Below are 16867 nucleotides of genomic sequence, written 5' to 3'. Positions count from 1 at the left end.
CTCCCTATATTTTGACACAAATATCTGCGCCTCTACTTCATACATTTTCAAAAAATGCCTGTTACTTTGTGATTATGTTCACACCACAACTTGATAATAAAGAGCTGAGATGATCAAATCTGTCAGGAATGTTGACCAAGACCAATCACCCATAAACTTTTAGGTCAAAAGGTCAAAGCTGAAGGTCACAGAATAAAAAAAAAAGTACCATAAAGCCCCATGCAATCAACTATGCAGGCAAGTGTGCTGATACTAGTGGTGTGTGTTATCTCTATGATGATAATAAAGTGATTAAGCAATTTGGAAAATGAATGAATCAATGTCAGATTGTATGACATAGGTTTCTGTATAATGAAAAATCTCTTTTGGAGCCAGATGTGGGTCAGTACATCTTTTGAGCGAAGTATATTATTTATTTTTTGCATCATCGTGTGCCTTCCCAACATCACAACTGATTTCAACCTAGATGGACACTGACACAGGAAGCCAGATGAAAATGTAATTAAAAAAAACAAATCAAGACAAAAATAAGATAAAAGCAAAATGTAAAAACACAAGTGAAGATTCTCATTTTGTGAATTAGGGCTTGATTTTTGTCATTTTAGAGATGCATTAAATCAGAACAAGCAAAATAAGTGCAAGTTCTCATTCAGTAAGAGGAAAAATCTTAACTAAAAGTGTACTTACTATACTTTTTCACTTTTACTTAGTATAGAGTTTCAACCAGTACCACTTTTCATTGAGTTTAGTCACATCTGTCCTTCTGCTTGAAGTGTAGAATTTTGTCCCCTTTGCAACACATTGTAAAATTTTGGAGGAGGCAACTCATTATTAAGGGAACAAGGTTCTAGCAGTCTCTTGCTGGCAAAAAAATCTGACAGAACAATTGGGGATCTGTGAAGATTTTCTTCTCCAAGTACAATATTGGTTCACTTCTAATTTGTACTATTATTATAATGTATAAAACTATTGCAGGCCTTATGATAATGACAATTGATCCATAATAGAGGATCCAAAATGAGATTAAACTGAGTCTATGAGAGACTAGGGGCAAGGTCAGCAAATCATATCAAAACATAAATAACTAGAAGCACTCGGAGAGCGCAGGCCTCTGCCAAGGCAGATCAGTGCCCCGGATTTGGATGAAAATTTCAAGAAATGTTGATACTGACACAAGGAACAAATGATTAAATTTTGGTGGTGATTAGGGGTGGGGGGGGCACTGATCTGCCTTGGCAGAGGTCTGTGCTGTCTTTTCTAGAAAAGAGGCAGATCAGTGGCCCCCCACCCCCAATCACCACCAAAATTTAATCATTTGTTTCTTGTGCCAGTATCAACATTTCCTGAAATTTTCATCCAAATCCGTCCGTAACTTTTTGAGTTATCTTGCACACAAACAGACAGACAAACCAATGCCAACAAAAACATAACCTCCTTGGCAGACGTAACAATACCTACACTTGTTGTCACTGTCAGATGAAGTAAACTCAAATAAAAACTGATTCATTAAGTCACAGCAGTACTGCAGCCACATGCAGTACATTAGTTTATACAAAACTGTGTGTCCATTCTTGAAAAACTGAAGATTAAAACAAGAAAAAAAAGACAAAAATTGAGGATGAGCCTCTGTTTTAAATGTAAATTCCCCAAAGGGATATTTGACTTGCAGCAAGGCTCACAACACAATAAATTTACCCTGTAAACAGTGATCATTTTCCCAAGGAAAGAATAGGAAAGAAAGTAGAAGATACAGACAACATGAATGCAAAACATGAAGTCTCCAAATGAAAAAGGTAAAAAAACAAAACATCAACTCCGTGGTGAGAACGCACTATGTCTAGTCTACTCTACATTATAAATCATGCATGATCGCCTTTGTTCTCCTCTCTGATGCTAACTGACGTGCACTTCTGTATCATAAACAGTGGCTCTCTGGTGGGAGCCGATTGTGTGAAAGCCGCTTAGGGAGATGAAGCTGGTAGCTGGGAGGGTGAAATTGTGATTCCATACAGTATGGCAGGTTTTGTGAGAGGAGACGACTGCTTCATAGCAAACAAGACGTGATAGCTCTGGTGGATTCTCTGCAGAGAGTCTCTCTGTATGCCTGTCTGCTGGGAGCTGAGTGTGCTTTATATTTTACCTATTTTTTTTCCACCTAATGGTGCCTCAAATCGAGAAATGGTTTCTTTTTTAAGAGACTTCCCACACATGTTTAAGGTTATATTTTTTTATGTTTTGTATACCACCTCAACCACAACAGCAGTTTTGTCAGAGCGGTAGTGAATGGACGTGGATATGTCATGTATTTTGTACAGTAAGAATTGACATTTATGTTCCAGGTAAGTTTGTTCGCAAAGGCAGTGGTTCCCAACCTTTTTTGGCTTGTGACGTCATTTTAACATCACACATTTCTGGTGACCCCAGACATGCAAAACAGAAACTTTTTTTTGCTAAAATTAATTGTTTTTGATCATGTAATAGTTTGCTATACTATGGTGCCAATAAATGTTAACTTTAGGTGACATTTAGGCTATATAATGTATATTATTATGGACGGAGGCAGAAAAGCCAGGTGTAGATTACTGCACAAAGTGACAATGGTCAGGATATGTACAGTCAGTCCAGCTTGTATTTACAAGGCTGACAATTAATATTGAACAAACAATAACTCAAACTATCAATTGTGAAAGAGCTGCAGCATCTTAAAGCAGCTGCAATGAACATTTGAAAGATAAACAGTACTACAGTGCTTCAATTTCAGCTTCAGAGTTTGTCATGTCTTTTATGTATTGGGATGGTCTCTCTCAACTCACCACATATTGTTAAGTTTTTATTTATTTATTTATTTATTTTTTAATTTTTATCAATTACTAGGAATTTCAGGCGACCCAATTTGAATTCCCGGCGACCCCACGTGGGGTCCCGACCCCAAGGTTGAAAAACACTGCTCTAATGGTAGTTCACCCTCCCATTACTACATGCCTGTCTGAATGGAAGCAAATGTAATGTTGAAAGAGACAAGATAACATTGTAGAGCTTTGCCTTACCCACTAACATTATAATGCTAAACTAGTGCAGCCACAAGTGAACAGCTTTAAAAGGGTTATATTCTGCTTTCAGATGTTTTTAAAATAACTTAAAATTTTCATTACAGAGTTGAGAATGAAGAGCTGTGTAGTTATTCCAAAGATGGAAATGGATTCTAGAGATATGAACTGAATGTATTCACACAGATGGTCTGGTGGATTTTTGTGACCACTAGAGGGAGTAGTGAGTCTCTCTGTTGGTGTCCCATGGTGTGGAAGACCAACGCCACAGGGTCTTTGACCAAAGTGTCAGACAGTGACCAGATGCGATGAGAACGATAGAGAAACGATTTGTAGAGTCAAAGAAAGTGACAATGTGATAAAAACTAGAATGACTTCGGTTGTTGTCACCACTGGACTCAGCTCTAAATGAAAAGAATGGAGTTTGGTGCTGAAATTACAGTATTTCCTCTACACGGGTGAGTTTGACTGTTAAAGTTTATGAAGATATAATCTAATTATGTTATGTTATTATCATTGCCAAATTGGCTGTTTGTTGATTCATGGTTCACACTAAACCAGGGGTCACCAACCCTGGTCCTCCGGAGCTACCATCACCTGATGGTTGTTATCAGGCTTCTGCAAAGCTCGATGATAGGCTTATCATTTGAATCAGGTGCGTTGGAAGACGGATAGTTCTAAAACATGCAGGACATGCTCTTGAGGATCAGGGTTGGTCACCCCTGAACTAAACTGTGACCATTCTGACCTGTTTGGAATTGTTCAAAGATGTTTAGTGCAGGAATTGACAACGCAAATTGTTAATAGGAGGTGAAATGTATTTTTTACAGCGGCTGTTTTCTGTCTTTGATCATACCACAATATAGATGTGTGTAAACAATGAGCTTTATACTTTTTTCAGTGATTGATACAGTCTGTTGATACATAGTGTGTAATTGTTGGTGGTTTTGACAGTTCTGAGTGTGTTCTGGTAAGCGACTTCCACCGTGGTTCAGTTTGGAATATCAATATCTTAATTTCCTGAAGGCTCTGCCCAAGACATCAATAAAATTCTAATCTAATCTAATCTAATCTAATCTAAGGGTGGCTGCACCTAAAATACATTGAGGAAGAACTGAGATCTGACCATTCAGAACACATTACAAGGTGGTGGAAATCTTTTAGTTGCATGCACATAAATGTGTCTTGGGCTACACTGATTGACTGTGTACTAAATTGATGCCTTCTGTTTAAGGTGAAAGAATGCTGTTATAACTAAATTGAAATTTCCGACTGAATATGCTGGATTTGTCCTCAACATATAACAATTTGAAGGAGCCCAAAGAGATCAGAGAATTAGCTTTGCCAGGGACATACCAAGAAATATAACCCATTGTGTGTTGTTTTGATTCCATCATCTTTTAGTTTTTAGCAATGCTGTCTCTTGCAGATGGAATTTGTGTACATGTTGCTTGATTATGCAACTTGTTGAGTGAATGAGTTCTGAAGACCAGTGGTCACTTGAGAAACATGTAGAGATGTTCTTTAAAGCACAGACACATGTTGATTCCGGGTTTGAACTAAAAGAAGATGCCAGTGTAAACAACTAATCATCAAACTTGAGTGCTTTCAACACAAAACCAAAGGTTAATAAACCTGAAATATGTTAGCTTGATTATTGCAAATAAAATACGTAGTCAGTGTGAACTCTTGTTCCTTTAGAGGGAGAACATTTCAAGGGGCTCCTTAAATGGTTCCTATAAGTAAGTTTGGTGCTATATTGGACCAGTGGGAAGGACAGTATTGCTTGTCTCATTGTTAGGAAAGTGGTAATGTTCAGTGATCTACTTTTGACAGTTCTAGTTCAGTTATCTGTGCGTCAACTACATCCATGTGTCTCCCCCTACTTCCCCCCATCTCCCCCAGTCTCTCTCTATCGTTCTCTCTTTTTTCTCCCCCTTTACCTTCTATCTCTAATCCCAACTGGTCAAGTCAGACAGCCATCCTCCAGGAGTCAGGGGCTGCTCCAGGTTTCTGCCTGCTAAAAGGAAGTTTTTCCCTCCACTGTCATCAGTCACAAGTGTTTGCTCCTGGAGGATTCTGTTGAGTTTCTGTTAACTGGCTGAGAGTCTGGTTTTGACGAACTTGATATGTAAAGTGTCATGAGATAACTTTTGTTATGATTTGGCGCTATATAAATAAAATTTGATTGATACATTGATTGATAGTGTTCTTGTGAAAGTAGCATGGCAGCTAATTGTTCATATAGTAAAAAACCACCAGGTAAGGTGAGTACTTAAACCGACGTGATTGTAACGCTTGCTTGTCTGGCAGTGCAAACTATTTTGATCAAATTATGACATGATGAATGATTAAAACCATTGAAAGCAAAAGTAAACCATGGAATTGTGGTATTTTTACATAAAAAACAAGTCAGATCAAAGTAGTAATTTGTAGAAATTAATTTTTGGGTCAGTTACCAAGAATCTAAGCTTGACTTCTATTGACACTTAAATCAACTAAGCATCATGCAGTGTTTTATACTTTCCATACATTAAAGCTTAGTTTGAGAAATAACTAAAGCTGTCAGATAAAGGCAATGAAGTTCCTCCTGTTGCCTAACAACACAACAACCAGTCACAGCAAAGCATCCCTCCAGCTAATCCAGTCATGGGCCAAAGTTTTTGTGGTGGAAACACGTTCACAGTCTTAGTTCCATATGTTTCTGGACTAAAATCTGCTCAGTAGTTGTGATCTTTAAACAAGTCTTTAACACATTTCAGTATTCAATTTAAAATTACAAATCTGCACCTCATTTTGGCAACAAAGAAAAGATTAGTGATCACCATAGTCATCAGGGTTCTTAGAAACAACGGATGTTTGGACCACCATCTTTTCTTCATGTAACTATTGTAATGAGTGCTGAAGGAAACATCAAAGATCATCCTCTGGGGACAATGAATCACTCATGTGAATCATTAAATAGGTGTAGTCTATTCTGAAGCAGTCACATGAAATGCTGCATCACTAACTTTACTTAGCGTATCATTTAAAAGTCCTCATCTCAGTTGGACATCAGCTGCTGTCGCCTCACGTCACGTCATGCTTTCTCAGCTCATGTGTCAAACGATTTCATCAGCATTGACTCAACGCGACGCCTCATTCATGTTGACGCTGAATGGCCGTTTGCCGTCACTGGGTTGAATTTGTTTTGATTGTCAAGCTGTGTCGAAGCTTTCATAGCAACAGGGGCCCACACTTCTTACCCCCTCTTTTCTCCAGCTGCTTCTTTTCCTTGCCTTTTCCCTGTTACTCCAATTACAAAAAGTCCCTCCTTTCTGCCATCATTCCGCCGTTCTCCTCCCTCTTAAATGTCATCCCTCCTTCCCTCCTCCTCCTACTCCTGTTCCTCTTTCTCTCCCTAATGCCACAAACCCTCTTTGTCTCTTTTTTCCCTCATACCTCCTGCCCTAATCCCTCCTTCTCCCCTTCTCTTTCTATCTCTGCCTGTGACCGTCCCTCTTTCTTCCGTCCACTCCTTTTCCCTCCTAATTAAGCACTCCCTTTTTCTGTTCCCTCTCCAAATCGGCTCTCTACCTCTCTCTTCCCATCCATCCATCTCCCATTTTCTCCCTAATCCCTCCTTTTTTTTGCCCTCCCTCCTTCCTTTCTCAGGCCTTTTTCTCCCTGACAACACACTGCATTATGTAATCTACGTCTCTGGGTATTAGTTATGCAAATTCATACATTTTTATTTGCATGATTTTTCTTCCTCTGTGTCTCTGCTCCTTCTCTCTTTAACCTGTCCTTCTATCTTTCTCCATACCTTCATATATTTCCTTCCTTTTCCCTCTCATCTTCCTTTTGCCTTCTCCCCTCCTTCTTCTCTCCCTCTCCTTCCCACCTCTCTCTAAATAATCTTATATCCATTATTTCACTTCCTTTCTCCCCTCACATCCCGCCCCTATCTCCTCTCTCCCACCATCCATCACTTCCTCTCAACATTTTCCCTCCCTCCCTCACGCTTTCTCCCTCTCTCTCTCCTCCTTCAGCCACCAGTGGTCTAGAGGCAGAGAGTGGCAGGCGCGGCGGCAGCAGCATCAGCAGCCACGGTGACGGCAACCACAGTAGCAGCAGTGGCGGCGGAGGAGGAGGCAGCAGCAGCAGCGGCGCGGCCCACTTCAGGTCTCCATGGCAACAGAGCGTGAACGTGTTCGGCTCGTGGAGCAGGCCGGAGTGTGTCGAGGAGCTGCACCAGCAGGCGCAGCTCAACCTCCAGAGCCTGCTGCAAGGTAAGAGATGGACGGAGAGAAAAAGGGGAGGTGGACCAGAGAAAAGGCGTATTTGCGTTTCTGTGTTGGCAAGACAGTGTGTGATGTGTGGTGTGTTTTGAGTGGGTGGAAAAGGGAAAAGGCGTGGAGGCAGAAGCGGTGGTGGGTGGGAAAAGTGTTTACATGTGTGGCGTTTAGACTGCATCAACATGGGTGTGTGTCTATTGCCTTAAGTGTGTGTGTGCGTGTGTGTGTGTGACCATGCAGAGGAGCTGTGTGTGTGTTGTGTTTATATTCTATGTTAGGGTGTGTGTGCATCATAAGGGACATGAGGATGCTTTAGGACTCACCTTGCAGCGTTGTCTTTTAAGGTGGAATTTGTGAGTGTATATGTTTACACGTCCAGGAATGAATGCTGTTGATACAAGGGATTAGTGTGTGATAGTGTCAATTTTCTACCGTGCGTGTGTGTTCAAAGACATCTGTTTACATTTTAGTTAGTAATCAGTGGTTGCCTCACTCAGCCTTGTTTTTGTTTTTAAGGTGGAACGCCTGTCAGTCTCATTTAAATATTAATCTCTTATTTACGGAAGATGCTACTCTGTCTTTAGTGAGTGTCTGCAAATTAGGACTCAGGGGAACCAGGGTCTCCATTTGTGCTCAGGTATTACTGTTTCTCTGCATTCGCTTTGGCAAGTCCACTCTCTCTCTTTCTCTCTCTCTCTCTCTCTGTCACACACACATTGTGACTCATGCTGGCTCGCCCCTTGCCCGGCCTTTCCATTAAAACACTCACACTGGGGTTTTTAACTGAATGAATGGGGCAGCAATGCAACCTTGAAGAAACACCTGAAGGAAGGTGTGATTGTGATTCACTTGTTGATTTCAAATACCGAATTCATCTTTCTTGTAAACTGGTCTTTGAGACATAAACACAAGTTGTAAGTTGAAGGACTGTACAAGCTACATCTACTTGTTTTATTGTCAGTAAGTCCCATTAAAAATGGATTCTGACTGCTTTAGTTGTTACTGACAGCATAAATCTAAAAAACAGCTAAGTATAAGTAAATCATGCATTTTTAAAGAGCTTGTTAATTTCCTAAAACAGGTGGGCACTATATGTTTTAACAGCCACACAGGAGTAAAGAGCATTTGTTTGGGACTATTTTAAGCTGTGGATTAATACACATTTAATGCTCTGCCAAGTATTTAAAGCACCAAGACAGTAATGGCTTGTGGGCTCTGACTCATTTAGAAAATTACTGCAAGAAGGAAAGACTTGAGGTTTTTCTGAAGCTCTTTTCTTATTTGACCTCCAAATGATATTCTGACCTGCATGTCCACAGATAGCCTTTCACACATATAGGGCACAACTGGAACATTCTCATATAACTGGAAATAGTCAGTTTTATTCAGGCAAGGAAGAGCAGTGTCTGGAAGGACATGATGCGTAAAGTCTGGTCAGGTCTTCCGTGATGGTAACTGAATGCTGTTAGACATGAACGCTATTGATCAAAGAGCGAAGAACTTTGCACAGGTAAACAGAAGTACATTGAAGGATAACAGACATGTACAATGTTTGTGTTATGGTCTAGTAGACACTTCCCTTGACATATGGGTTTTGTGATCACTCCATGTTTGTCTGTCAGAAGGTTATCCAATGGAATGATTTTCCTGAAACCTAGTGGATAGGTAGGACATCAGCCAAGGATAAACTTAAATTTTACACCAGATTTGTGCAATGGTGCCAAGACTGGGGTTAATTTTTTATCTTCATTAAAATATCAAATCTCACCGTCTGACAAAAAGGAGGAACACAGGTTATAATTTTCAGTTTGTATGTGGCTTAACACTTTTGAGGAAGAGAAAAAAAGTGCACTAGTCGCCTTGGTTGGGGTTTGGCTTTCCAAGTTCCCTTGTAGTTTATTTCTGCTGTTACATCTCACATTTTACATTTACATGTTCACTCACTCAGTGGAATTAGTCTGGACAGTGTCCTGCCTTTCTGTTTATACATGAGCTCACCCAGGCGAACTGCAACTTAGACGTCATGTTGAATCTTGTTTACATATTTTATAAATTTATTAACAATCCAGCCTTCCTCAACCCTCTGTTGTCAGGTTTATGGCACTCACCATGTAGTACTTGTCCTTTGAAAAAGTTATTGTATTATTTTTTGGTAGGCCTCTAATGAACATAATTTCCCATAAGACAATAGCCAGAGGCCAAACTTCACCATTTTGACCAAGGCAAGCAAGTGGAGTTATGGGAGAATTGATCATCTGTCATCCTGATACTTTATATCTTCACATGTATAACTCCAAAAAAAAAAAAAAAATGCTAGAAAATGCTACAATGAGCATAAGACAAAAAAAGATAGTAGAGTACAACACTTTGTAGAGTCATAATCTTACAGATTTGCTGTTTCAACATTGACGAAATCACATCGGCACTAATTTTGTAGATGTCAAGACAACAAATTTTTCTGGATTAATTTATGCATTGCATGTTTGACAAGTACATCAGTCATTATTCGTGTGTTTGTTTGCAAATCAAACCAGTTTTTGTCTCGCATGGCTTGGCATCTTGTCTATGATAAAAATAACGTGGATTAAAACAATTGTGGGTGGACAACAGCAACAGTGAAAGTGTGTGCCTGTGTGGTCATTCATCTTTTTTTTTTGTTGTTGTCTGTTATATCGCTTTGTGTTTTTGTGCCCATTGCTGGTGGGGTGCTTTGCTTTCACCCGAACAGGATGTCCGTGCATGTGCTCTTCAACATGTTTTCAGTTTGTATACCACTGTCCATTTGTGTTGTGTGTTTCCATCTGTTTATGTGTGTGTGTGTGTGTGTGTGTGTTTGTGTGTATTATATAACACTGAAGCAACCAGCTGTACTCTCCCTCTCTCTGGCCATCCTCACCGATAGGCTCCCACTGGCCTCAACACAGTAAAATATTCATACTCTTTCCCGCTCTTCAACACTCTACCCTCCATATTTATGAAGCTGGCTGTCGTCCTCTGGTGTTAGACGGATCTGCAGCACATTCTGCCGAGATTCAGCTCCCCCTCACCACCACCACCACATCTCCCTTAGCAGCGAAATTTGTATGAGATTTGTTTCACTGTTGCTACTAAGTGGGCAATGTTGAGGTGTGGACAGTGTTTTCTCATCACCAGCACCACACTAAGCAAAGATGAGCGCAGGATTTTGCATGGTGGATGTTTTTGTGAATACGTTTGGCATCCTTCACAATCAGTCAATCAATAAAATTTTATTTATAGAGCACCAAATCAAAACAAAAGTTATCTCATGACACTTTACATATAGAGCTAGTTGAAACCAGACTCTCAAGCCAATTTGCCAACACCCAACAGGAGGAAACACTTGGTGACAGTGGCGAGGAAAAACTTCCTTTTAACAGGCAGAAACCTCAAGCAAACCCCGACTCCTAGAGGATGGTCGTCTGCCTTGACCAGTTGGAGTTAAAGACAGAGGGTAAAGGAAGAGAGAGACAGAGATTGGGGGTGGAGGGGTACATGGATGCACAGCAGAGTGAACTAGAAATGTTAAAAAGTGCAACTGCTGGTGCTAATATTACCAATAGCTAGAACAAATGTCCATAACTGTTAATACTACTACTACAAATACATGTATTAACAGTGGGTATACTACAACTGTAGATGTTAGTACTAATAATAGTAACCTCTACCATCTATGTAACTACAGGGTGCCCCATAAGTCTCCATACATAGGAAAAATAAACATTTCTTGACATAAACCATTTTTATTTATATAATATGCTCTATATGACTGCCATTTTGTCGGGAACACATTTCAGTGCGTGTCCTCCACTGCTGAAGAACTATAAAGGAGAAATATGAAGAAATACATGTTAGAACCATATATGTATGGAATGTATTATGTCTCCTATGTATGGAGACTTATGGGACACCCTGTATATAATAAACATTATCACACCTATATGGATAAATGAGTGATGACGATGAAGGTAGGAGAGAAGAAGGACCAAGGTCACTATCACTCTGGAATGGGGGAAAAGTTATTTGGGTTTTTTGGGTAGTTCCTAGGCAGCAGGAAGTGGCTGTTTTGCTGAAACATGTACATAAGGGTATTAAAATGAAAAATGAAAACACAATTATGTATAAAACATTGTGTCTTTGTCAAAACTTGCCATTTTCACGTTGTAGCTACAGCTCAAAGGTCATCCTTTCTTTATATAGCAAGAGGGACTTTCAAAGTGAAAACTCAGCGTCCCTTCAGTATCGAGTACACAAACAAGAGTACCAGCATGGAAGCTAAACGCATCAAAATCCCCCTCTATAATGCTTCCTCCAGCACTTCAGGGGTAACAGATTCCCAATTCATTTTTAGAGACCCCTCTTAGGGTGACTCCTGGATGCCTCCCTGGAGGGGTGGGTGGGGTAAGATATGCCTGGTAACAATCGCCTGGGGTCAGCTGTGGCCTAGAGGGTTGGAGAATTGGCTTGTGACTGAAAAGTGGCTGGTTTGATTCCCTGATCCAGCAGAGAAACTGTTGACTGATGTACCCCTGAGCAAGGCACTCAGCCACCCAATTGCTTCCTCCTAGTCTGCAGTGAGTGGTATGTTCAGCTAATGATGGGTTAAATGCAGTTTTTCAATTTCATTGTATGTTGTTGTTCACATGTAAATTAAATACTGACAAAGATTTTAATTTACCTTGGAGAACTCAGGAGTCACTGGTCTACCCCATTGGCAGAGATGGATGGATGGATGGATGGATGGATGGATGGATGGATAGATAGATAGATAGATAGATAGATAGATAGATAGATAGATAGATAGATAGATAGATAGATAGATGGATGGATGGATGGATGGATGGATGGATGGACGGACGGACGGACGGACGGACGGACGGACGGACGGACGGACGGACGGACGGACAGACATTGACCATTATCAAACACTGTATTGTCAGTGAGAGAAGCTTAGTGTGGCCATTCAGGTACATATGTGAGCATTATACACGTCACCAAAAAAAAACAATACACATGTAAGTCAGTCAACAGATACAAACATATTACTCAAACATAACGTGCACGCACTTGAAAACCCTCAGCCTGACTTATCAGGCACACTACTGCCCCCAGTGACCTGATTTATCAGTGCATGGCAAAGTTTTAGGACAGACGGACAGATGGACAACCAACTGATGGCAATACCCTGTGGCCAGTGTGGCCGAGGGTAAAAACCGACTACCATACCTGACTCATTTAGCAACCTGATGGCAGAGGGAATAAATGAGTTTGAGTATCTGTTTATTCTCCTCTGAGGCAGATGATTACGTCTCCCTCAAGGCATTAAAGTAAATCTGTCTTTAAGGTTCTGGACCAGCTGCTCCTTGTACAATGAATTCAAGTCTTTTAGCAGGACACCAACAATTGGAGCAGACATTAATGATGCTCCTGAGACTGTTCTTGTCTTTCACAATCAGCCCATTATAAAAGCAGGGAGAAGTTTAAAAGACACTCAATACAAGAACTAGACTTGCACTGATTACAATTTTTTGGGCTGATCCCAATTTCAAATTTGCAGGATGCTTGGATGGCTGATTCCGATCTCATTTTTTCCAAACACAACACACAAGACATTGCAATGTAACTTTCCCATTAGAATATTTATTTTAAAAATAGAAGAAAAGTGTCCAAAATGTGCCAGGTTTTCTGTATGAAAACAGGTGCATTGATTGAAACGTCTGTTTTTTAGTGAGTCCCGTATTGTACCAGCAGCTGTAAATTATCATATTTGAAGGAAAATTATCATACACACCCAATTTTTATTTTGGCGTGGCTCAGACCATCTGCTTTAGTAACACATTATCATAGACCGTACATGTTACGCACTGCAACCCAGTTTTACTTTTAAATAATCTAACAGAACCTTGAAAAAGAGCAAGTGTCTCTACATATGTGGAGCACAGGATGAACCCCTGCACTGAATGGACCAGAACACCATTTATAAATTCCCAACTTCTACATGCTATGGGCTGAATCAAAGTCCTGCCTCATGAGTAGTGAAGCATGTGAGACGATGAATAAAAACAAGTGCAGCACTATGCGAAGGGTCCGTATACTATTTGTGTTTGATAAATAATTAATTTCGTCGTGTAATGAAAGGGTCAAATTATCATACATTATGGGATTTTTGGAAATATTGATCATACATCATACAGAAGGTAAAATTATTTAACAAATACAATAATTATTGTAGGTCTGGCCAGGCCCGGTTCTAGGGGGTGGCAAAAGTGGGCAATGGACCCGTAAACAAACGTCCTGCACCCTCAAACAAAAGTTTCTGAAGGTAGTGAAAAGGAAAATGAGGTTCACAACAGCGGGAGTAGTAAAGCATCTTAGTTTCACTTTCACTTTGTACTCAGTGTACGTATGGCATGGACACCCCCCACCCCCCCCCCCCGTTGTGTAATTCCACCCCCTGTCACTGCGATATTTGCCCCCTTCACATTCCTGATTGCCGCCTCATATATGACTAGCTGGAGATCTGGCCCTGTGTGGCACGGCAGGAATTTGACCTGCGCTATAAATTGTTCAATTTCAAACTGACCGGCTGGCTGCAGATCATGGCCGATCAAGTGAAAATCAGCCAATTTCCGAGCATGGCCAATTAATCAGTGCAAGTCTAAAAAGAACAACAAAAAGTACATAAAGTAGGTTTAGAAACATTAATAGAGTTCAGCTGTCGCAGCAGGTGGATTATTTGTTGACCTCTTTCAATCAGTGACAGTGTGTCTGTGAAATCTGAGGTGAGAATCAAAAATAGTAGCAAGATATTTGTATGTGTGCACAATTTGGACCTCCTCACCATGAATAATATAGCGTTGGACCCTTTAAAACACATAATTCAGACAATGATACAATCAAACTAGCCAGTTCTAGCAGCAGGAGACCAGCAACTCTGTGTTCTATGAAGTAAAACTTCCGTTTTTGCCAAAGGATCTGGTGGTTTTGAAATGAGACATGTAAGCTCAGTTCCCTATCAGAAAGGCTTGATTTCACAGCTACTTAAAACAGTGATATTCTAATGTTTACAATATTAACGGGTTTTGCATTACTTAGGTCCTTTGTCAGTACTCCTGTCTGCTTCTCTGAGTCTGAGGTGTCTTGGCCATCAGCTATTTTAGGTAATGCATTCAGTATATAGAGACATTTCTTATAATCAGTCTTTAAAAAGACAAAAATAACCCTTTATTGTCAAATGCTGCATGCAAACACCAGCTGCATCAATTAATCATCATTTAATTACTGTTATCTTTTGTCACAACTGCATTTTTAGCAAGTGAATACAAAACCTTTACCTCTCAGAACAATAATGTAGCTATGAGTTATGAAATCAAAGCCATGTACTGTACTGGGAAGACAATGTTTGTACAGGGTCGGCAAACCATCATTCTGTTGCTACATATCCAATCCTGAGCTGCCAAAACAATCCCAAAATAAAGGGTCATATTCCTGATGCAGGAAACAGGAGAGCTGCTTGGAGTGCTTCACTTCTATGGCACAGATTGCCTACAACTTCATGATAAGTCCTGTGAAAAGAGCCACTTAAATTGAAAATGTCATCAGTCAACAGATTGTAACTGCTTCGTCTGTGCTGCATAATTTTGAGTGCCGTATAAATTGAGTGGGAATTTTGCAGAAAGCTTACTCAGCAAATATGTGTGAATTTGTACAAAGCTCAGTAACCTGCTGGAAAATGTATGCAATAAGTTGAGTGTTGTGGGGGTGACAAAGTATGAAAATTTGAGCTTTGCTTAATGGATTTTTGTGAAATTATCAAGGAAGTGTGTGCAAATAGTCCAACTGTAATGGCTGACACAATCTAAATTTTAAATACAAAGTTCACTGTTAATGTGAGCTCATAGTATGAATGATTATGATTATATTATATTATGATTATATTATGATTATGATGAACGATTGATTAATGAAGTGCAGGGGAAGACAATACAAAATGTATATCTGGTTGCTGTAAATCTGACCAGGGAGCACAATAAATCTGTTTATTCAATACTAAAAATGTTCTTAAATATGCAGGGCTGAGATTAGAGGAGAAAGAGAGTTAAGGAAAAACCTGATGGGAGTCTGTCTATTATCAAACCTGCTCAGAATACAGTATATCAGCTTTCAGTGGAGCAGAAATATATAATATATATTTCAGCCAAGAAGCAGTGCATGAATATTTTAACATGCAGCCAAAAAAAAGATACTTTGATTCCAAAATGTGCAGTGAAGTCATAAAATGTCTGTAAATGAAAAATAACGACTTGTTTTGTACTGCAGTGAATATGTCAGATGATATGATAAATTATGTGCTGTAGTTATTAAGTTTAAGAGTTTAAAGGTTCAGTTTAGACTAATTTTGCATGTGACATTTGTCTCTTTTGTAGTGGGAGCCTGAGGAACAGAAGAGAGGCAATGGAGAACTCAGCAGCAATCATAAGGATTTTCACTGAAAAAATTAGCTGGGTCTTCTGCATTGAACTCTATGAACAAGCTGTTATGATGAATCTACAATATCAAGACTGCCAGTAGCATAGAAATTAAGTTAGAGAGTTAGTTAATATCAGTAAATATGTGGTTCTCAGCAAAAAAAAAAACTCAAACATAAGCATGTCAACATGTGCAAATATTGCAACTTTAATCTTGTGTAATCTATACAGTAAAGAATGTTCCTGTCACAGAATGGTGTGTGTGTGTATGTGTGTGTGTGTGTGTGTGTGTGTGTGGGGGGGGGGGTATAAACAGCCATCTTGTTTGTTATCTTGTTTAACATTACCTTCATTTACACACAGAGTGTTTGTCAGTTTCAAATATAATTGTACAAGGCAAGAAAGTTACAGTTGTTTTTTATAGTTAAACTGTTGAATTGTAAAACTGTGACAATATGGAACTGGAAACACTATACACTTAAAAAGTTGCGGAGGTGATGTCATTGCACTTATCTCTATCCAAAATCTGTTCTGAAGATGTCTCTGCATCTTAAACATGACCAGACTGTAGTGATTTAGATCCAGAGGTCTCGTGTCATTTCAAACCACGTGAATTACATTATGTTGAAAGGTAGTTATGGAATTTTTACCCAATGATGCTAAACTACTATCAAATGCTGTAGCTTAAACTGACTAACCAACCTTTATGTTGACATGTGTTTATGTGCTATCACACCCATTATCCTACACTTTAAAACAACTAATTTAGCTTAAACACAGTTACAATGCACCTACAAGCCACTTATTTGTGTCAAATTGAAAACATAACATTACAAAAATCGTAAGTGTATCCTAATAGAGATTGTAATTATGCATTGCACAGATATTGTACTGTTAGGACTGAGGTGGCTCTCTAGACTGTCATTGATTAATATTGATAAGTTATTGACCAGTAATCAATAGAGTAAAAATATACAAATTGAGTGTCAAATTCATTGTTCATTTGTTCGTAAAGATGCCAGTTCTTTCCACATTTTCCTATTTTCTCCAGCTTAGA

The 16867-nt window shown here is 39.5% G+C and overlaps 1 protein-coding gene across 2 annotated transcripts in view; it reads left to right on the top strand.

The window, feature by feature from the left end:
- Positions 1 to 16867, top strand: part of nhsl2 (NHS-like 2) — a 231429-nt gene that overhangs the window by 161631 nt on the left and 52931 nt on the right. For both annotated transcript variants that reach the window (XM_030162051.1, XM_030162050.1), the window contains exon 2: positions 7079 to 7318. In XM_030162051.1, coding sequence (XP_030017911.1) covers positions 7079 to 7318 — 240 coding nt within the window. The remainder of the gene's footprint in view (positions 1 to 7078; positions 7319 to 16867) is intronic.

The sequence above is a fragment of the Sphaeramia orbicularis genome, chromosome 18 (assembly GCF_902148855.1).
Source record: "Sphaeramia orbicularis chromosome 18, fSphaOr1.1, whole genome shotgun sequence".
In the NCBI taxonomy this organism is placed as follows: Eukaryota; Metazoa; Chordata; class Actinopteri; order Kurtiformes; family Apogonidae; genus Sphaeramia; species Sphaeramia orbicularis.
This window is presented reverse-complemented; position numbering and strand designations above follow the sequence as displayed.